Genomic DNA, 23312 nt, shown 5'->3' on the forward strand with positions numbered 1-23312 from the left:
TTTCTCATAAAGGCAGGTAGGCTCACTGATGTGTATCCATTCATCCATTTGGAAGTGGGTCACAGCACCAGCTGATCAGAACAGTCATTTACTTCCACCATCAAAGCAGAAAACCCTTCCAGAGGAGACAGCCATCAAGGGAGTTCAGACTCCTTACACAGGAATATGGAAACCCAAAAGGATGCTGCTTGTGATCACTTCAAATGCAAAAGATTAGAGGCAATGGGCACACTTGGGCATATTATCATTCTAAATACATGTTCCTCCAAGTACATACCATGTCACAGCCTAAACTGCAGGAGACATCAGGAACTTTCAAATCTTTTCTGAAGGGTTAAGTGACTCCATTATATTTTTCATACCTTCTTACTGACTGCATGAGAACCATTCTCAGAGAACATTCAGACTGACACTGCTGTATGTGAGAGCTCAGAGGAAACAGCAGAAAGTAATTCTGATAAATCTTCCATAAAAGTAAACCAATGAGAAATAGCAGTAAAATGTTTAATGCCTGTAATTTATTGTACACATACTCGGCAAAATGTATATGCATTTGGTGTGTGCTAAAGTATACACTTCCTTGACAGCACCCGAGAGCAGGTAAGCTATGTACGAGTTTTTAACCTGATTTGTCACATTGTGTAAAAAGACACTGTGCACACATGATATCCCCAAAGGAAAAAAAATCATTGGCTAAAACTAGAAGCACCCATATTTACACACTAACACTTTAATATTGCGTCACACCCACTCACCAAAATAAATAGAAGTACATTCATCACAATTTAAACACCAGTCTCTCCATATATTTATTTTCTGACATGTTTTGGTCTCCAGAAATATGCTATATCTAGAAATATGTATCAGCTACTAGATTATGTTACAAAATGCAAAAAAAAAAAATAGAAAATTAGTTTTCCTGGACAATATTTTGGGCTTTACACAAAAATAAATCCAGATTTCCATAGAGATCTCATATACTTCTTGAAAGATTTTTATTTTAAAGCACAGCACAGAGTTGCACACTAAGGCTTCCTGTGATATGCAAAACCCTGGCCTCCAAAAGACATCGCTGTAAAGTGAAGTACAGCTCAAGTGTAAATACAAGACATTTTCAAAAAGTAGTCATCAATAGAAAGTGCCCTTCATTTGATTTAGCATTAGCAGTAAAGAAGTAGCTACCTTAATTGTGCAATCAAAGCCAGACCTGGAAGGGTTTTATGAAAAGTACGTCATTTCACACTCTCAAGTTTAAGGATATAGAATCTGAGATAGCAGAAACCAACCTTTTTATCCTCCTACATTCATTATTTTTTGACACAATTTAGTAAAAAGGCACATTGTCAAACGGTGAATTAAAAATCTAAAACCAAACCAGAATTTCCTTAAATACAATTAAATCATTAGCTGAACATCCAATCCTGATAAACCAATGTAAGCATTCTTCCAGTTTTTCTTCATCTCAAATTCAGATGCACTTTGGAAGTACTAAAATACTGTCATTAGATAAATACTATTAATCTGGCAAACAGTAAACAGGTTTTTGGATACAAGGTCAGGAATTAAAAAACTAGTTTAGTTCCTTCCTAGCTGACATACAAATATGCAACAAATATGCAAGCACATTAAAAGCCAAACATTTGTACAAAATAGGAAACCCATCAGCATCCCATGCCAATCATGAGAAAGTACTTCTTGACTGTAAAATTACAAATGTGTCCTTGAATAATTTTTCAGATGGAATAGACAAAACTTAAGCAATGATCACTGTGTGAAGAAAGTTATGCAGTGTCTTAGGGAGGCTAGCAGAGTACATTCCAGTCACCATCTACATGACAAAGTGCTTTACAGATTAACAAGTTTAACTGATCTTGCATGGTTAAATAATCAGAAAGTGGTGAAATAATCAGGTTTTACTTAAAAAACCTGCATTTGTCTAAAATACGGATTTCTTTCCCAACTGAACCAATTTCAACTTAATATATTTCTTTTGCTTCATAAGAGACTTTTTTCTCCCCAGCCAGGTAGGAAGTTGCTCACAGATGATATAGCTGTCTGGGTTGATGGACCTCGAGTCTTTCTCCAGCTAAAAACAATAAAAAAAGTACAAACCCAGAACTTGATCATGGTCCCAAAGCCTATTGTCCTGAATGAGTAATTCTAGAAGCCAGGAAATCTCCAACAGGAAATTTGAGATGGTCCCAATGCAGCAGAGAATACAACACACTTCTAGACAGTGAGGCTACACTATCTTGCATGGTCTCAAGCGCATACTCTGAGAAACAGGTTTTGTTAGTTAATAGAGAAAGTTAGAGCAACAGTGGTATCCACACCTGGGCTCCATATTAGCCAATACTGAGATAGTCTAGAGAATCTATACCAGTAACTTACATCAGTATTTTGCTGAGGCAGTGAAATGGTACACCATTGACAGAAAACATCTAAAAAAGGCAAAGCTGTTTTTTCTTACATTAAGAATCAGATGTTTAAAATTCAGCAGCTTCCAAGACTGTTCCTTACAGGTTGCTATCTGAACTGCTTCCTAGAAGCAGCACTGTTAAGAATAGCCCCAAGAGGAAAGGTTCCTTTGTTGTTTCTCCACAAGGTAATTTTTCTTTTTTCCCCACCCCCAACCAATGCCTAAAGCGCTTTTTCTACTTAACCTACTTCTAGCGTTAAAACATAATGGCCTGAAGCAGCTGAAGGCAGATGCTACCAATGGAGTCCTGGAGCTTGAGGCAAAGCTGAGTAGTGACACTGGTGAGCTTTGAAGGGCAACTTGAGGAAACCCAAGTAGATGCAACACCAGATTTGACCTTCAGGTCTCAGTGCAACTTCTGTCGACTTACATGAACCCTGTGCTGATTGTAAACAAATTCAGTTACTGAAACAGTCTTTAAAATGCATAGTTAAAAATAATGTGCAAATATGGGCATTAAGGTAAGTAACTGAACTAAGGCTCCTGCTATACATATTATTTTAGGTTTTTGGCTTGCTGAAATCAATCACAAGTATTAACTAGTTAACATGATGTTAATACTGAAAAGCTGCAAATGCATTCTAACAGAACTTAATTCTTTCTGAACAGTAAAACTAATCAGATAAATGACTGCTTCACATTTTAAATAATTTAACCATCAGATGTTTAATGCAAGAAAAAACACAGTCTGTAAAGCAGCAGAAGCTGTTAAACAAATCTGAAAATTTACAGGGCAGGAAAAGAATTCCCAAGCATATGCTTGAGCTCAAAAGCACAGGTTACATACAAACACTAGAAATTTCTGTTTTCAGGGTGTGTGTTTCTCATACTGAATTAGACTGGCACTGGAATTCCAGACACAGCAAAAGCCAACATAATCTTTTGGCTATATCCATCACTGCATGGTTTGCAAATGACATGCACTTTCCTGTTTAGAAATAAAGAAGTTCAAATTATTTTTATGGGTCCTCAAATCTAAAGATTTGCAGCACTTTATTGCCTTAAACACCTGTGGGCTGTGGTTGGATTTACACCCAAGCTACTGCTGTGCAGAAGATGACATTTTAACACTTTGAGGCTCAGGTTGGGAGATGGGGCAGGATACAGAGCAATCTCTCCAAGTCTCAAGAAATATCAGGGAACAAGAATGCTATTCCTTTCTTTCAAGTGAATGCAAAATTGGTTTACTGGTACATGGCCCACACAGTTCCAAGTCAGTGCATAGCTAGTCAATATTTCTGCTGGCATCTTGAACTGGTTTAATCAATGGAAAAATCTATTAATTTTATTCCATTTAATATGCATTAGTGCATTAATTTCTTCATTAAAAAACAACCCTGGCAAGTATTAAAAATAAATATCTTATTTAAGTCAAGCTAAAGCCTTGCTTTTCAGTACTTTAATCCCTTTGAATATTCTTTTGCCCGCTAACAAGCAAATGGAAACTGAAGTAGAATAAGAGATGTATGGAGGCAGAGGGGAGCAGAAACATGAACAAAGTCAACACCGTAAGTCAGTTAACGCGTCCTCAGCTTCTTAGACTGTCTCTTGCGTTTCAGCTCTTCTTCTTCCCGTCTCAGCTCTTCCAAGTCTTCCTGAACACCGAGTCTCAAGCTGCCAAACAAGATGAAATGCTTTACACTGCTACTCAGGGCACTTGACGTTTTACTTCTACATGCCCAAAAAGCAATGCTAAAAGTACTACAGCTGATTTGAAGAATAATTTCAAATCAGCTCTTCTTTAATTATAGAATTAATGCAGCTTTAAGAAATCAAGGGGTTTTTTTAAATCATAAGATCAGAATCAAGTATTTCAAGGGAAAAAGATATTTAAAACTTCTGTCAAAAAATAAAGATTGTATTAAAAAAATTAATACATTTAATATATAAGGTCTTTTTTTTCTCCCAAAAAGCAGCTACTGAAACATCCATTAAAAAAGTAAAATTGAATTTAACTCAAGTTTCTTATCTCCACTTCCTTTATGCAACATGGGTAGTTAAAAGTGAGTCAGGAATTCAACTCTGCAAAACCTTACTCTAGGATGTCAACAGTGTGGTTAACAGCAATATCACTTAAAAATTACCTTCATTTCTCCTAACTCCACTTAACAGACTATAGTGTTCCATGGGCTGCAGATATCCCAGGAGGAATAAGGACATTGACTGTAACTTCAAAGATACAAATTTCTAATGTTCAAGGCACCTTCTGAATAACCATATAGAACCAAAGAATTTGGTGACTCAATGCATTCCAATATTTGCATTTTCTATGGGAAACCCTTATAGCTTTCAAAAAGCTTGTCCCATCACTTATTTAAAAACAAAGAATCAGTTTATCTCATAAGAATTCTGCAAGCCCAAAGGCCAAAACCAACGTGAAAATCACCTTCAATTTATATCAGTGACTATACAAGCTTGTCAGCATACTTTCCCTACTTCTATAGAAATAGACATACACATATGTATAGATAAGAACAAATAAAATTTCCAGTCCTCAAACTAGCAGAATATTGTAATGCTTGGGACCAATTAAAGAATTTGGAATTTCAAATTAAATGTATAATTTTAAAAATATTTTTTGAAATTAATTGGTTTTGGTTTTTATTAGTTCTTAACAAGCAAGATTTGTGAAAGATAAGGACATACACAACTTATTTAGTGTATCCACCACTGGCTGTATGAATTCCATCTTTTACTTAAGCTTTCTTATAAAAAACTGATAAGGCTTCCTTTAAAAGCAGAGTGGATACTTGCTAGCTTAGCCCTATGACTTCAGCAACAAACTTTGTAATTTGTATCCAAGTTCAAATCCATGCATACCTCCTAGCTTCTTCTTTCTGTTGCTCTCTCCAGCTGCTCTCCATATAACGTAAGGCATAATCACTTTCATCTTTGTACCTGAAAATTGAATATCAGTTTGTAGCACATTAAAAAATAGGTAATGAATTAATATCCTTTCTTAGGAAGAATAATTACTTGTTCTATTGCTTGTTCTGCAATATCTTAAAATTGTTATTTCTCTTACCTTTTCCGGTCATAGCCAAATATTTCCCGAATATGTTTTGATATTTCTTCTTGAGATTCCCCTTCATCTTCGATGAAATCATCCATTTCAGAGTCATATTCATCATCATCATCATCATCTTCTATTTGTCTCTTGTAACTAATAGGTGGTCTTCCAAGACCTAAGTGACAGGAGACAATAAAATCATTAACTAATAATATGAACATAATTTTAATTTAACAGTACTTCTCCTTGCTATACCTTCGGCATAGCCATTTTCTGAGCTGCACAGTGGAAAACTTCTGCCTCAAGTTAACCAGCATTTCTTAGAAATTCAGCAAGAGAAAACACTTCCTGAGTTGTGCTAGAGGAGATTACCTATCAGGATCAGCAATGGCATCCTGAGGAAAGCAGATATCTGTTCTTTGCTCAGGGCTTTGCAGGCACTTATTCACTACACTCCACACTGCTTGCACCTGATCAGAAATAAATTTTTAGAACAGCTTGTCACTGATAAGATAAATCTGCCAAAACACTGAAATGTAAAACCTGTGAGTGATTTTTCATCTAGCCCTTCAAGCATCTGTTATTTAAGACACAACAAAGTTTTATAGACCAACTATTAAGCAATGCTGGCAGCAAATCCTTCAATTCTTTTCTTTCTAACAGCATTCATATACCAGTATCCATCACAGGCTGCTTAGTTTTCTTTCTTGTGATACTTTACACCACCTGTATTTCAAAAATTACAAGCATAGGTAAAAATAAGTAAAATAAATGAAAAGCTGCTATATTTAATTTTATTTCAACTATTGAACTGTTCTTATCTGAGTTTCACTTGGGTTTTTTCCATCTCTTCTCTCCACTGGGGGACAGGGCATGCAAGCAGCTGCACAGTATTTAGTTGGAGTTAAACCACAACAATGAAAAAATGCTTTGTTCTATAAATGCATACCTTGTGGATGAAGCACAGGTCTATGCCCTGGAAAAGGTCTCATTCCATTCATCTGTCCATTGCTAGGTCTTGTGATGAGGTTTTTAGAAGAAATGGTTTCTGACACGACAGTACACTTGGGTTTCCCAGCTGCGCCCGGGCCGCCGCCTGGTCGCGCAGCTCCTGCGCTTGTGCTGATGCCCGGCCTCCCTGGGCCAGTGCCCAAGCTGCTGCCTGGCTGCCTGGCCCCTGTGCTTGGACTGATTCCTGGCCTTCCTGGTCCTGTTCCCAGGCTGCTGCCCGGTCGCCCTGGTCCTACATTTGTGCTGCTGCCCGGCCTTCCCGGTCCAGTGGCCAAGCTGCCGCCCGGTCGCTTAAGTCCCACGCCTGAGCTGCTGCCCGGTCGCCCAGGTCCCGTGCTCGAGCTGCCCGTCGGCCTTCCCGGTCCCACACCTGAGCCACCTCCTGGTCGCCCAGGTCCTGTGCTTGAGCTGCTGCCAGGCCTCCCAGGTCCTGTGGCTGAGCTGCTGCCCAGGCGCCCAGGTCCTGAGCTTAAACCACTTCCTGGCCTTCCCGGTCCCACGCCAGAATTGCTGCTTGATCGTCCCGGTCCTGCACTTGAACCGCCACCAGGATGTCCAGGTCCTCCTTTACCTAAGCTGCTGCCGGATCGCTTTGCATTGGAGTTGATTCCGTGTTGAAGAGCTGCAGGTTTTCCTGGTTTTGCATGGGCAGGCTTTTTCAGGCTGGATTCTTTCACAGATGGCATTCTCTGAGCCCCATTGGCCGTGGGTTTTGAGGGTGGCACCTGAGAGCTTGAGCCAGACTTTCTAATACCATTGACAGGTAATTTATTATGACTGCTACCAGTAGAGCTTTTTAAGGAACCATTTTGTGAGGTTTTTTCCATTTGATCAAGTCTGGAAGAAGATGATGACCGTGGGTGTTTTTCAGTCAATGCTGGTGCTTTGGATTTCTTATCAATACTACCCATAGAAAGAGACAGACTGCTTTTAGATGTGGAATGTTTATCTACAGAGCTTTTATTAAGTTTTGTGTTTACAGATGCTTTTTGAGAAGACAGTTTTTTTGAAGAACTGGATATCCCTGTAGGCTTAATCTCCGTCTCACTTTTCTTATGCATTTCTACTTTTTTGTTTTTGCGTCCCAACAACTCCCTCTCTCTCAATTCTTCTGCTGTTCTGGGCCTCTCTTCTACCTTTTTCACTGGTTTTATTTCCACTGGTTCATATTGTTTCTTTTCAGCAAGCCTCAAGAGCTCTGCAAAGTTCAGAGGTGCAGGTGCACTTTTGGGAGGTGCCTTTGGTTTCACTGCAGCTTTGGATGGTTTCTCTTCATATTCTTCTTGCTCATGCTCAGATTCTGTCTGACTATATTCAAGTTGCTCAGTTTCATCTTCTGTTGCATACTCAGCCTCTGGGGCCTGAGCAACATTCTCACAAGCCCTCCTCTTTTTAGACTTCTCTTCAACAGGAACACCATTATAACCATAAAAGTTATCCTTTGTTCGTGAGGCCATAGCTCTTGCCTTTCTGTCATGTTTCAGTTCAATACGCCTTGCCAAGAGCTGCTCTTTCTTCCTTCTTTCTTCCAGTGCTGCAAGAAAACCAGGAGAAAGTTACACAAAAAGCACTACTTTTTATGTCAGTATTTTCCAAACAAACCACTTAGGACAGTAACTTAAGGATATCTAGCTAATAGCTATCCAAAATAGATGAGAAAGTGAGCCCAGGTCTGCCAACAGGACAAGCTGACCCTCCTGTGTCAGCTGCTCCAACAAAGGCAAGCAATTGAGAGAAATGCTGCTCTAACAAAAGCCACTAAGGCTTTCTGAGGGAAGCAGCTTTCCAGGATGCTATGAAAATTGTGGAGAGCCTTTGTATAAGGAGGTACAAAAGTTATGGGATCTCTGTGTAATGGAGGGAGTTCTGAGACTGAGCAAGAGAATCTTGAGACTATACAGAACTTACAATCAAATGTTTAAAGGAAGTTGAGGAAGGGGAGAGAATAAGAGTATTGGGGGGATAATAACTGGAAAATAGCCTAAGTGTGTGTGTGTGTAGAGGGATATAAGGGAGACACAGATGCAGCTGAACATAGATAAACAAGCAGCTGGTCATTACACAAGTCTGATAGAGCCCTGTGCCCTATCTCCACAGTCTGTCCTATATCCTTACTGTTCTGGCTTAGCTGTTGTCTGCATGAGTATGCTCTCTATCTTGTGTCTGTGACCTGCTGACAAGAGTCTGGATGAATTAGCTGGTGAATGGGACATCTAAATACCAAATACTGGACAGACCAAGGAGTAGGGGCTAACTACCAAGATGATTCAGAAAACGTAAAAATTCCTAGGAAATGGATCAGGCTACTCATACTTTGGGTGCCTATAAAGATACCATTCCTTGTCTGTGTTATTCTATTGTCAAGGGCTGTGACAGCACAGAGTGTACCAGCATGCCCCCTGTGGAATTTGTGCTTAGTCTTGCTTCTGGACCTGGCAACAGGATTAAGGAATAGACTCATGACTGGTCCAGGAGAGGAAGAATAGCCTGGGCCATCCAGTTCACCAGATTTGGTTACCTTTAACAAAACATTAACATCAAAAGCAATGCAGTACTAGTTTAAAACATGATTTCGCCACTTTTATACTTCCTTTAAATAGTCTACGGAATAGAGGTTCTTTAATCTGGTGTATCAATACAGTGAATTTTAAGACAGAACAATGGCAACTCCTTCCATTTTTCCACACAGATGAACTTTTCAAAGTTAAGCTAACAAAAGTTGAGATAGCAGTTAAGGTGAAGAGCAAAAAACTATCTCAACCTCCAGCCATAAATTCTAATGTAGCTGAGTGATGTGTTTAACCCCTTAGGAAAGCAAGCAAACGTCCCCAGCCCTTACTTAGTTCTAGCTTTCACTGAGCATCAGGTCTATGCATAAATTCCAGAAACAGATGTGCAGCTGTATTTGGAAGAAATTTGAATAAGGTGACAAATAGCAAATAATAAATTAAAGTCTCTCATAGGAGATATTTTGTACTTTTACCTTTTTTTCTCTTTTCTTCTTCTTGCCGTCTGAGAAATGCTTGCACTGCTGCAGACTCTACACCTTTGACTTTGGGAACTTTTTTGGGAGGACCAACAGCCAAACTGTACCTTTTCTGCAAAGAACAAAAAAATATGTCAGAAGAGTTAAGAAATGTAAAAAATCTGTCTTTATAACTGAGGAGTTGCATAACAGTCCTGTACTTGAGTTAAGCACAGAGTTGGTACAGAGTAAACAATGAATTCCCACTGAAACTGAGGGCTGTGCTGGATACATTTGACTTACAGTTGTACTTTCAGGCTGAGCAACCAGCCCCAAATCCTCAGGAGAAACTTGCAAGCTAGAAAGTGCCTGGTCCAAGGGAGTAGATGTGTCTTGAAATTTTTTTTTCTTCATAACCATCAGAAGAGCAAGATAACCAAAGTCCAGAACAAGATATCAGCACTAAGATAAGGACATTTGTCTTGTCTATACCACTGGCCCGCAGCCAACTACTTCACCCTATAAATATTGCCATCAGGATGAGCCTGATTTGAGCTCTGCCTGAACTGCAGCTTACCTCGATGCCAGGTGACCCCTTGAGCAGGGATGCCTCTCAGGGTTAGAAATTCCTTACCTGAAACTAAGAGATCCTTCCTTACCCAAGGTGGAAAGATTCCTTACTCATGACAGATCCTCAGCAGGTGACAGAGGATGTTGCATTAGTATTATGAAACATTACTAATCCATCCACCCCATATTATTACAAACACTGTATGGATAATTCCATTAGATATATACTATTGACCAAGCCTGAGACTAAGAATGGATCCAGCCACTCCAAACTGAGTTTAGAAAGCAAGGAGTTCACTGAGAACCTTGTGTTTCAACAGGACTGTACTTCTTGGTCTTTGCATTGCCAGTCCGTAAGAATTATCCTAAATGAGTTCATAAATGACTGACTTTGAATTCAACCTTCTTTTTTGTATGTTTCTTCCATTAATAAAATAATAAAACGAACCTTGCATTAAACCTTGTCAAACCCCTGTTGAACTTTGTTGAATTCCAGTGAATTGTCAAATCATTATTTTATCTCAGAACACCTCTTTATCTCATTGCTGCCTATCTTTTGAGTGAGATACAGTCACATGGATACATCCAGAATATGTGGATACATTCACAACAGGGCTCACTCAGCTTTTGGAAGGAATGAGCTGGAAACCAGAAGACAGGTAGGGAAACAAAATGAGTGAAATGAACTGAACTAATAAGGAATGCAATGGCTGCATTAGTAACAGAATAAAAGTATTTCAGTTCAGCCTTAGTCTTTGACCAAGAGGAACCAAAAGCAAACTACAGCCCAAGCTGCCAGAGTCAATTCAATTCCAGACTGCAGGTTTACAGCTCCATTTTTAGCTTGCTTGTAGACACTCATTTCAGTTTCAGGTTACCTAATTCAGCAAAAATAGCTAAATCAACTCAAAAATTTGAATTACTCCAAAAGCTGGAATGGACTTTACCAGCATTATAAATAGGCTGACGTAAAACCAACAACGCTGATTTTAGTTCCTGCTGGCAGTGACCTTAAACACAATACTGCTATACATCAAGGAGTTAGTGACCCACACACCAGCTGACCTGAAACTACTTATCACCTGAGCTCAGTGTGACCTCAGCACTAACTGTGAGAGAATACACAGCCCCCACCTGGCACCTGGCAATTACAGCACTTGTACATGGTGTAACTTGCCAGGAGAAGAGAAGGCTCCAGGGAGATCTTGCTGCAGCCCTTCAGTACTGAAAGGGAGCTTATAAGAAAGATGGGGACAGTTTTTAGCAGAGACAGTAACAATAGGACAGAGGGTATTGGTTTTAAACTAAAAGAGGGCAGATTCTGACGAGAAGTTGTTTGAGGGGAACAGTAAACACTGGCTTAGATTGCCAGGAGAGGCTGTAGACCCGCCCATCCCTGGAAACATTCAAGGTCAGGTTGGACAGGGCTCTGGTTGACCTGATCTGTTTAAAGATGTCCCTGCCCGTTGCAGGGGAGTTGGACTGGATCACCATTAATGAATCCTAGTCTGTGATTCTGTATCTCATTATATCCTGAGGTGAAGCTGCATGTTTTCATATAACATCCTTTTCCTTGGCAGAGGAAATGATAAATTGCACTATGAACTTCCCAGGACCTCCTGCAAAAGCTCTAAAGACTACAACACTGATTACATGCACCACAGACAGGATTTGCACAGCTTGCCATGCTTAAAAGTCTGTCCAGTGCTGGTCAACGTGGGGTTCCAGCAAGTGAACAGGTGTCAAGTTATCTATGCTACCCCTTTTTTGCTTCTCTTATATCCAATAAAGGTTACTTAAATCAATGTTAAGTGCCCAAGTGCCTCTTACTGGGTTCTATAACAACCATTTGCACTAGTGTGCTGCACCTGTTCTGACACTTCCTTTCACAAATGTACCTGGTTGTGCCTGAAACAGGAAAAATTGAGACTTTTTTTTAACTTCTTCCCACAAACAAAATACAGAAGAAAAAACAAAGCAATGAGAGAGACAGTTGTAAAGATAAATGCAATAGAAGGCAGTTAAACCCAGAAGCAGAAGGAAAGTAGAATACAGTAAGGAATAAAAGAAACCCCAATCCAAAACTGAGGTTTGAGAAGGTGGGGTTTTTTATTTCAAAAGTAAGCCAACAGATTAAAATCTAAACCAAGATCTCCCACATGAGACATTAAGACTCTCACCAAATGAAAGAGATGTGAAAAAAGACCCAAATAAAAAAAGTATCACTAAAGAGCCACACAAGTCAGCATTTCTATAAGTATCTTTCTGTCCTCATAAAGCCTTGTGAAACTTAACTAAAATAATCAAAACAAAATATCTGGTAAGGAAACCTACATCCAAATGCTTTAGAAGCAATAATTAGACAGGCTGACAGCCTAACTCCCTATAAACATCAATATCACACAATGGAAGACTCCATTCTCATTTCTGATTCACTGATCAGCAGCACATGAATGGATCTTGGATTACTTTAATAATTAACATGCAAACTCATAAGTTAGCTTGAATATACATGCACTAAGCAGCAAGGTTTGGAGGCTCATTTCTAAGTTGCATCCAAAACTGGCTCCAAGAAGGGCACCTACAATACCAGCCCCTTGTAGTCTGCTCAAGCAGTTTCTGAAATGACCAGAGCACAATTACTAAGGTGCACTATCCACATACATTGCATATTAAAACCTGCCATGTCACCTCATCACATTAAAGACCTACTACAGCCAAGCTCATTTACTGAGCTGCACCTCTCTGCAAGGAAGTTTCTCTCCACAACCTGAGAACCGATTTTCCTGTTTGCACCAAAAGCATCCAGGACTTGACTGCTCAGGAAACCTGAACTGCCATGCAGCACTGCCTCTCAGCTTTTGCTCAAATGTGGCCCATGGCCCTGTGTCCCAAAGAAACCTGGTTTACTCCATTTGAACTGGAACAGACAGGGAGGCAAAGCAATCCACACATTATCAGTCAAAATCCTGTCAGAAACAGGTTGAAGCAAATTAGTACCTTAGAAATTATTTGCAGTACTCTGCAGTATACTCATCTTAGTATAATGATGTCTCTGTAAACTTTCTTACAAAGTTAAACACATCATGTTTTGCCATTGGTAACCTAATTGGGCAAAGCTTCATTTAATTATTCCATTTCAACTGTGCCCTCAGTTTTGAAAACTCGGTTTTAAAAACTGTGTAGTACTCAAGCATCTTTTCCAGCCTAAATGATTTTGTGCCTAAGGAGCATCTTTGGAAACTGCTAAACAGCAGAGACAAATGTAGATTGGTCTATTCTGTTGGGAAACCTTATAAAGAATTAAAGTGATGGAGAAGCAGTTTTCAGGCTTTGTTTTGCTGCACTGTGACTAACAGCCCTATCCAGGAGCAGGTTTGAAAAAGTAGCTGGACAGACAAGCTCGTTTCTGACTGCTGTTAACATGACAGATCGTGCAAAATTTAAATTAAAATTTCCAATCAGTAGCATTTCTTAATATTGACTAACAACTGAAAATAAAGAAAAAATAATAAATGAATATCCATTTTCTGTACTATTGCTGATACAAATCTTGCTCACTTCTATTCAGTAACAGCATAAAATAACCTGCTGAACTGTGGCCTTTCTAAAAGCACTGAACCATACACTTGTTCTGCAAACACCAATAAAGTGTTTTATATGCAGTGGAAATGAATGTACATCAGACTGCAGGTAAAGCAGGCCAAATAAGCCGGCACACGTCACTATACCATCCAAACAGCAGCTGCACTATTCTGGCTTTTAATAACTATTGCTAAGTTGGTTAAATCAACAGAGGAATAGAAATGTTTAGCCTTTAGGAAAGAGCAGGTCATGCTGTTCCCAGAACACTGCACTCTTCAAGCTGTAAACAGTGACTATTTGCTTTGAAGTCACTGACTTCCTGCAAAACGTGGCGCATGATCCTGATGAAGTTGTAGCTACTTTGATGTCAGCATTCAAGTACCAAATCTGGGACTATAAAACAGAATTTATAAAATAATTGCAGACTTTTTGGCACCCAAATCAAGTCCCAAGGGGCATAGACCAAACACAGACAGCCAGAAGTAGCAGTAGTAGTATTGCCTTTAACAATGGTCAGTATTTACACAGGTGGCAATGCAAGATCAATGCAAGTGATCAATTCTGCCAAACCCAATTCTCAAGTAGAGCACCTGAGCAGCTCAGTTACTGCCATGGGCTTGCACACGCAGTGCAAAGACAATTCCACTTGTGTTATCCACTGCAGGCAACTTGCAGGGGCTCTCACAGGCTGGGGAGATTCTTTTATTTGCTTGTTTTTCACTAGCATGTTACAACACTTTGCCTGCTCTTCACAGATCATTTCTTCCTTATCATTTGCCAAGACATGTAACCTTCTCCAATGGGAAGTCCCCGTTTCCCCCCAAATATTCCTCAGGGTTGTCTTAAGTTGCAATGCAAGATGTAACCAGAACTATGTACTCTATCACCATCTGTGGGGCAGTGTTCTTTATCTCTTCCATGACCCATCCTCCATCCAGGGAGATATCTGCTGTAAATGGGCCACTGAGACTCACTGCATGACTGATACAAATACATCACCTCATGGCGAGATGTTCTGCCCGGGGGGAGGAACCATTCCTACCTAGATGAAAATCTGAGAATTGGAACACCAGGGGAGCCTTTTCCACTAAATTCCCAAAGCCAGACCAGGCCCATCTACACCACCACTGGACCTTCAAAGAAAAACTACACCCTTCTGTAGGATCATTGCTTCAACAGAACCACATCTGTCACTGCAGGAGGGCTGCAGCCACCATTTAATCAGACTGCTACCAACACCCTGACACACCCACAGGGTGCCAGGTCATATTCTCACTCTGTCTGTGTTTTTTGTATTATCGCATTTTTATTTTAATTTTCCTGGTAAATAATTTTTATTCCTCTTCCCATATCTTTGCCTAAGAGCCCCTTAATTTCCAAATTATAATGATTCAGAGGGAGGGGATTTACATTTTCCATTTCAAGAAAGGCTCCTGCCTTCCTTGGCAGACACCTGTCTTTTCAAAGGCAAGGGTATAATTTTCTGAGAACATCAGGAATGGTTCATCCTTGTTTGTGTCACTCCTCTGGCAATGCCAGTCCCCCAAAAGGCAGCGTCCCACATTGTAAGTGGCCATTTGTGTTCACTGCCCAGGGGCCTCTCTGCCCTTCATCCTGAACTGCTATTTCCAAAGCTTCTGCTACAGATTGGCCACGGGGTTCCCAGCAGCTGACTCTGCAGTGAGACTGTCTTAGAATACACACACGGTGATTTCGCAACTGCTGCTTTCAATTTCTGCTTGTGACAAATACTGGGTAACAAGCATGTTTAAATTTGCTTCATTTCAGGTTCTAACAACTCCTACCAAGATAAAACACTCAGCTTACCAGCTCACTGTTCTCCTCTCCCAAACCAATTCAACAAGTTCATACACTTTATTCCTAAGAAAACAAAAATTATTTTCTTCCAATTTTACAACTGCTGCCACAACACCCAAGCAGAACCCTTAGCTGGAAAAAAATTGCAGATTTCTTCTATGAAAAGTTGCTTCACACAGGAAAACAAACAAACAAAAAAATCCCCCAAAAACAACAACAACAAAAAAAACGGGAATAGGAAAAGCTGGAAATTTTACTAGTCAGCATTTAAACCTCGACAGTCTGGAACTTTACTATCAGGTCAGTCAAGCTGAGAGCAAAAGCCCTCCTCACCCCTGCCAACATTTCACGTTGAGTATCTTGCAGTTCCCTTCTGTGGAGGCTGATGCAATCCAAATAATTTCAGCCTCGTTTTGAGGCTAGTTTTAAGCACACAATAAATGCACACACATCAATCGATGGGAGTCTGGTCCTACAGCAGCAATCTGCACTTCACAGCCATTCCCATTATTTCTCATGCTGGGCTTCTCTTGCCTGCAGGCAAACGCTCGATAATTTGTAGATTGAATTCGATGGGCAGGCTCTGTAACTCAAGGTCCTCTGAACAAACTCAGGGATTCTGTTAGTGTTTCACTTCACAAATACTGAATTCCTCCTGGCTACTTGTATCTGTCAGCTTCACTGGAGGCTGCTTTGTATCAGTCCAACTTACAGTGAGACCTCACAAGTGCTGACGTGGATGAAGAGCTCTTTCAGTTCTGCGTCACCACTTTGTGGTTAAATTGTATCGGGTTTCTGTAAATTCTGTACACCAAAGTTTCACCCTCAGTTAAAAGGAATCGGGAGCAATATGAGATGCTTATACTGTCATTAGCAGCTTATTAGAAACTAAGGTGAAATAAAAGAATGACTTGGTTCCAACTGTTCTCAGGGTTTTCTTTTTTTTTAAGCTGCAATAAAATTTCATATTTTAAAGAATAGCTACAATAAAAATATCTGAAAGTGCTTTGTCATGTCATGTGGAACACGTGGCATAACCCAGTATACCAATTTCACCAAAAAGAGGACAATCTATTTAAACCTCCCTAAAGTCAACATTAAATCTCATAACTTATCATGTCTAGTCAAAGCAAGACCATACTGAAAAGCTGCTGAACTGCTAATATGAACACAGGTAACAAAATACAACAGTGAAACCCCTATGGAATATTAGATGATAAAACCTGGGGCTCTATTCAGCAACTGCTGTGGAGATGATTAGCAGCACATCATTAATAGCTTAGACAGTACTTCATATATGAACTGTTTCGTTTAGAAACAAAACCTGATGCAACTAACAGGGCACCAAAAGGCTGATATCAGCAATGTTCCTTTTGAATCTGGATTTCCATAGGGAGATGAACAAGCAGATTCGTTTTTACAGGGACATGATGTAATATCTGCTTTATCCAGGCCCCTCTTTTACAATACAAGGCCACATTATTCCTTAGAGTTTTTATGCAGTTTCCACTTTGAACTAAACACGACCTGTTATAGTGTGTATATATATTTATATATACTTCAAATATACACTACTCATTCATGTCACTGTTTTTCATTACAAAGGGCATGGAACATTTAGTTAGGTGCACTGTAAAGTTTAAAACAAACTTCTCAGAGAGAAATGCAGAGGATATGCTTGTTAATGCAGGAACTAACATTTCTAGAAACCTGGTAACTTTATATACCAGTAAATGTGTAATTAGTCTATATGGTATTTTTAATAAAAGTATTTAAAATAATTATATTTTTCTTATATAAACACATTTAATATACTAGCTTTAACACACTGGAGTTGTTTAGATGTCCAGTAATTGTAAAATCTCCATGGGCTCTCTTTTAAAGCCCAGCAGCTGCAAATAGCTTCAAGCAGTGCCAAGTGCAGCTCTGCTTTTGCTCAGAGACTGGGGCCAACTTCAGAGTTAAAAGCTGCACCACTAATATGCTAAACCAAATTGTTTCAACTATGGATTCAACTGCACTCTCACTCCATGAGTTAATCAGGAATTAGCAAATCATAATGCTGACTTTACTAAAAAGAGTAGCTAAACCCTCATTCATTGCACAAGAAGTAGGATCCCCTCCCTCCATCATCACATCCACAATGAAGATTATGGCAGATATTTCATCAATTCATCATCATGGATTAAAACTGTGACAAAAAAGTACTGGCTCACACAGTAAAGCTGGTTGGGGAAACTGAGAATGTAAAGAGAAGCTTTAAACATCTAAAACAATAATTATAATAACCCAGTGACAACTTAGTGAAACAGTTTAAGACCAATCAAATGGGCATTTAAATACTGTAAAGTATTTCTGTATTTGTTATTTATTATCAACAATAATTATAATAACCCAGTGACAACTTAGTGAAACAGCTTAAGACCAATCAAATGGGCATTTAAATTTAAATATCCTAAAATATTTTTGTATTTGTTACTTTATAATTTATGTTATGAACCAGATTCCTATGTAGGGTCAGAGACAAATTAAATGAGGCTAAAGATAAAAAAAAAGTTGATTTTATAAGATTTTAAACCCACAATGGAATCTGATTGATTTCACAACTACCATATGGTCGGTACATATTATCAACTGGTCATGCTACTAGTGAACATTACCATAGTTTTATTAATGATAGAGACACTGAGATATTCACTAGTTCTGACACCACCTAAATGAAGACACTGTACAATTGAGAGTGTGGAGGTTTTTTTCTGGTTTTCCCACAGTTTTTGCTAAAAACAACTACCTCTCATTTACACTGGGTTTAAGCAAACTAATCACAGAAACAACTCTGGCACTCTGTTGAAAAGCAAACATAAAGTGTATCCCTAGCTGGTGGCTACCAAGGAGAAAACATTTCTTATCCAAATAAGCACTCAAGACTTATAATTTGGGTCCTCCCAAATGAAACCCAGAGGAATGAAACCCAGGATATGAATGTATGAAAAGGCCACGTGCCCTTCCTCCTGCCGGATTTCATCCAGGCAAGTCAGCGGGTTACTGCACACGGAATCCATACGTTACTGATAGCTTGAACTAAATCACAAACTGCTGAAGTACAGACCCCAGAACAATGTTAGCAATACACCAAAAGCCTCCGGCCAGCCCTCCCCGCAGCGCTGTTACACCTTCTTCCTTCGCGGCGCACACAGAGACCTCAGACAACGCAGCCCATTCACCCGAAACTTGTCACTTTGTCTCCGGCTCGCACTAGAGACGTGGCAGACTCGCATTTCCAGAGCGAACAAAAGGACCGAGCCGGCTTTCGGGCACTGTCTTCCCCCGCAGCCCGGCTCCGCTCCCGGAGGGATGTAGGCACTGCCAGAGCAGGAGGGCGAGCCGCGGCTGCCCACTCCCAGCCCGGGGTGCCGGCACCTGTTGACAGAAGGGGCCCCTCTCGCCCACTCCCCTCACACAGACGCTTTTCCAGCCCTCAGGAGCGAGCAGCCCCGGCCGGCGAGGCGAAAGGCCCGGCAGGGACAGCGGCGGGCGCTGCCCGGCAGGGGCCGAGGCGGGAGGAGCTCCCGCGGCCGCGGGGCCCTCCCCGGGCCCGACCGCCACCGCGCCCCGGCCCCGCGCCCCCCGGCAGCCCCAGCCGCCCCCGAGCTCACCGGCACCGCGTTCAGCCCCTGCTGCTCCGAGGCCATCACGAGAATGTTGTGAAAATCCATGACCAGGCCGGAACACGGGGGGCTGCGGCAGCCGCCCCGCTCCCACTGCCCGCCGCCCCCCGCCCGCTCGGCCCCGCTCGCTTCCGCCCGCTGCCGCCTACCCTTTATATAAGCTCGCCTGGCGCCTGGCGTCACTTCCCCTGTGGCGGAGCCTCGCCACGGGAAACGGGGCTGGGCGAGGGGAGGGAACCGCGAGAGGCGTCTCGGGAGCCCCGCCGGACGGCAGGGCCCGGAGTGGCGGCGGGCGCGGCCTTATGAGACCCCGGGGCAGCCCCGGCCCGGCCCCGCCCGCCGCCTCTCGCCGCCCCCCGCTCACAGCTGGCGCCGGTGCCGGGATTGTCCCTCCGCCCGCCTCGGCTTCGGCCTGAAACGCCTCAGAGAGAGGGGGCGCGGAGTGACGGGACAAGGAGCGATGGCTCCAAACTGACAGGGAGCAGCCTTAGATTAGGTGTCGCGAAGAAATTCTTTACTGTGAGGGTGCTGAGGCACCGGGACCGCTTGCCCAGAGAAGTTGTGGATTTCCCGTCCCGGGAAGTGGTCAAGGAGTGGTTGGATGGGGCTTGAGACAGCCTGGTCGAGTGAAAGGTGTCCCTGCCCACAACAGCGGGGTCAGAACTAGATGATAATTAAGGTCCCTTCCAACCCAATCCATTCTATGATTCTGTGATTACCACCCCCAACCTCGGCATGGGGATGTGTCAATAAAACACCAAAAACTTGTACTTTCTTCTTTTTTCCAATAGCAGCTCTTCATTTTTCAGTGACAGTGAGAATTGTGGTGGTTTGAAAGGAAAAAGCCTTTGGGGGCAATGGCCAGTAGCTCCGAGCACACCCTGACACCTGCCCCCGTCCCTCCTGCGTTCCCAGCTGCCAGCTCGTCCCTGAGTGGACATCAGCTAGGCAGAAATCCTGTAACGAAGGAGGAACATGGATTAAGTTTCCTCAGCAATCTTTCTTGGCTTGTCAAGGCTTCAGAGTTGGTGCTTGGCTTGTAGGGCTGTCACAGTTGCTTCAGCAGTGCACGTCCAGCTGCAGGAATACTGCTGGATAAACAGGGCTCCCAGGAGCAATGCTGACCAGCAGAGTGGCCAAACAAAATGCTCTCTGTGTGTGTATGTTTAAATATTTTTCTAAGTCTGACGAACCAGAAAATTGTGCAAGAACACCAGCTGACCCTTGCATTGGTTACCAGGTCATTTCCTGGATCTGTTATCTGAGATCCATCTGACAAAAATTCCTGTACTTCGCACTGCTTCTCCTAGAAACGTGGGCACTGAAAGAAAGCTTTTTTCCTTCATTTAAACCTTCTTTAGCATAAATTCTTTAATACTGCTAGTACTTGACAACTCTTCACTCTCAGTTCCTCCAGTTCCTTCCTGCCTTTTCCAGTTTCCCTTTGCCTGTCCAGTGCCCTCACTTTTTTGTTGTATCTGATATTATCTTCTGAGCATAGCTATAAGTCACATTGCAGCCTGGTGTAAAGATGCCCAGTGAGGCCTTGGCTGATGGAAGGGACAGGACAATTCATCTGAGCCAGGCACTGCACCAGTTAATTTGCAGGGCCTTTGTAGTTCTTGAGCACAGGAGATCCAAGTTGTTCCTTTAATGCTTGCTCTGATGTCTCTGCATGGCATCAGTCCATGCAGGGTGGACAGTCCTCCTGACCTACCACTGCTTTTTCTTGGGACAGTCCTGATTTAACCCCTTATCCTGCAAGAACTTAATCCCTCTCTCTTTTCCCCTTTTTATTCTCATCTCCATTTACTGACTTTTTACTTCTGACTCAGACCTTGTCACCTCTTCTGGTTCCTGCCCTCTTGTATACTGATTTTCTTATTTTACGACTTCCTAGTGTGGCTCTCTTCACAGGCAGTTAGTGGCTAATCAATTTTCATCCCACTTTTGGCATTGTGTTTCCCTCTGTGCTACTGTCTACAAGGTTGTGATGCTATTTTCTGGCAGTCTTATCTGCTACCTCATCGCTGCTGTGGTGCTTTCATCAGAATTTCCCTGCTCCAGCTTGAATTTCTGGTATCTCCACTGTGCCCTTCCTTGAGAGGCTTTTAGTATGACTCAGGTTCCTGTATGACAGCAGTACTGACAGAGCAATGATTGCTCTTTGACTTTTGTGCGTGCTCTCTTTGGTCCAAGTTAGAGCTGGCAGGAACACTGGCTAAATGCAGGCTTCATTCTGCTGACTGCGATCCTCGAGATGAGTGCAGGAAAATCTCTCCTCTACAAGAGGAGCTACAGGCAGGCCAGGGAATGGCATTGCAGCTGCAGTGTGTGGCATGTCACTCTTTGGAAACCCCAAACCACAGCTGTTGCCTTTTCCTGGAAATGACAATACTGTGACATCACATCCCTCGGCAGAGGGGATTTACCTCCGTGTTTCTCCAGTGGGAGAAACAACAGCACTGTGTAAATGTGGGCATTTTATGGGGCAGTAGCAAGCCATGCTGAGCTGTGCTGGGATTCCCAGACTGCCCCATGGCATTTGAACCCAGCTCTAGCATAAGTTACACGTCACACTGTGCCTTGATGTGGCCCAGCCTCTTCTTCTGGCAGACATCCTGCAACAAATGGGAACCTCCGTGCTGTGTGTGCCTGCACCTCTGTGCTCCCTGCGCCTTCACTTGCTTCCCAAATTATCTTCACTCCTCACAACCTCTGCACACATTTACAATGTGATGAACTGATCCACACTAGGCTTGGCAGGACTCTCAAGCCCAGCTAGTTTGTTAGCAGCAAGGGAAGAAACAACTTTGTTCCTTTAAGCCAAATGGATGTTTCTATAAAATACAAATCAGGATAGAAAATGCTTCTTCCCCTTTTTGTAACTCTCTGATCTGTCTGATTCTGTGCATGTTTGACATCACTCTAGCTTTCAAAGAATTGCTAAAGTCTGAGAATTTAAACCTACATCTTCCAGAAAACCAATACAACGCCTCTCAGATCTCCCTTCTCTCCTCTCAAACCTCTGATTTGTGCCACTGAAAAAGTTCAGACAGATTTGTTCTTTCTGTGTGTACATTTTTAAAGCGAGAACTTGGATAAGTTTTATTTTTCTTAAATACCTTCACTTTTGGATATTACTTGTGACTAGAACTGTTTAGAAAAGACTTAGACAATATAAAACAATATTCCACCAGAAAGTGTCTGCAAGTTTTTAATCAGCTGTGCTCAACAATAGCTCAGCCCCAGCCATGCACACTTCAGGCATGTGACTAATCCTATTAACTTGGAGTGTATTAAAGTGTTTAAAGGATTAGAATCTTAATTACAGGCCATCTACAGAGGTCAAATATCAAAGGCTGTTCAGAGCCTGAGTTTTAGCATTTTCTGAATGAGTGAATGAGTAATATTTGTGTGAGGTCTCCTTTTCCCTTTTCACACAGCATCCTTTCTGCTGTAGAGTTAAATGGGTGTTCCAATACGGCATTTATTAACTAGGCTGAGTCATCCTGATGTCCAACTGTCAGGTCTCCAGATTATCAGTTTGTTAGAGGTTATCAGGGCTGCCATATATGCTCTAAAGAAGTTTAGGACTTAGAAAACATGGATTTGAACAAATCAAGTTTGCATAGGATAGTGCCAGCCTACTTTATGGCTGCTTCCGATTTGAATTAGTAATCACTAAGATTTTTTTTCTTTATGATATATTAAACAGAAATGGAAAGGAAGAGCCTTGGGATGACAATTAGCTGGTGTTGACAGTGTATAACTTAGACATCTAACTTAAGATGTATAAATTATGGTCTTTGGCTCCAAACAAGAATATCAGAAAAACAGGGACAGAAATTACCTTCTTCCTCCCACCCAAAAAGCAGGATCAATTGCATTAGGTAATTTCTGAGAGACACTTGTTCAATTTGCATTTGAAACCCAGAAACCAAGGCTGGCATTCCCTATATTATTCTCTCATTCTTTTTTCATCTACACCTTGAGAAAGCTGTTTCTTACATCTAACCCAGATCTCTGTTGCCCACTGAGCCTTTTCAGCTGATGAGAAGACTTTATTATCCTCTCCCTTAGACATAAGCAGACATATTTAGGGCCCTCCTACTGTGTCTCCCCTTTCTTTGGGATAAACCACTCCAACTCCTCCAATGCTTCACCATAAAACCTCTAACTCTATCTCCCAAGCAGAATACAATA

The 23312-nt window shown here is 41.6% G+C and overlaps 1 protein-coding gene across 1 annotated transcript; it reads right to left on the bottom strand.

The window, feature by feature from the left end:
• Positions 1-496: 496 nt before the first annotated feature.
• On the bottom strand, positions 497-19214 carry SPTY2D1 (SPT2 chromatin protein domain containing 1). The gene is made up of 6 exons (XM_036384472.1): positions 19095-19214; positions 9484-9598; positions 6439-8034; positions 5505-5664; positions 5300-5377; positions 497-4093 (listed from the first exon to the last, which is right to left on the bottom strand). Exons 1-6 carry the CDS (start codon positions 19152-19154, stop codon positions 3997-3999), a joined length of 2106 nt encoding a protein of 701 aa, XP_036240365.1. The 5' UTR covers positions 19155-19214; the 3' UTR covers positions 497-3996.
• Positions 19215-23312: the final 4098 nt, after the last annotated feature.

Source organism: Molothrus ater, chromosome 6, assembly GCF_012460135.2.
Source record: "Molothrus ater isolate BHLD 08-10-18 breed brown headed cowbird chromosome 6, BPBGC_Mater_1.1, whole genome shotgun sequence".
Taxonomy (NCBI): domain Eukaryota; kingdom Metazoa; phylum Chordata; class Aves; order Passeriformes; family Icteridae; genus Molothrus; species Molothrus ater.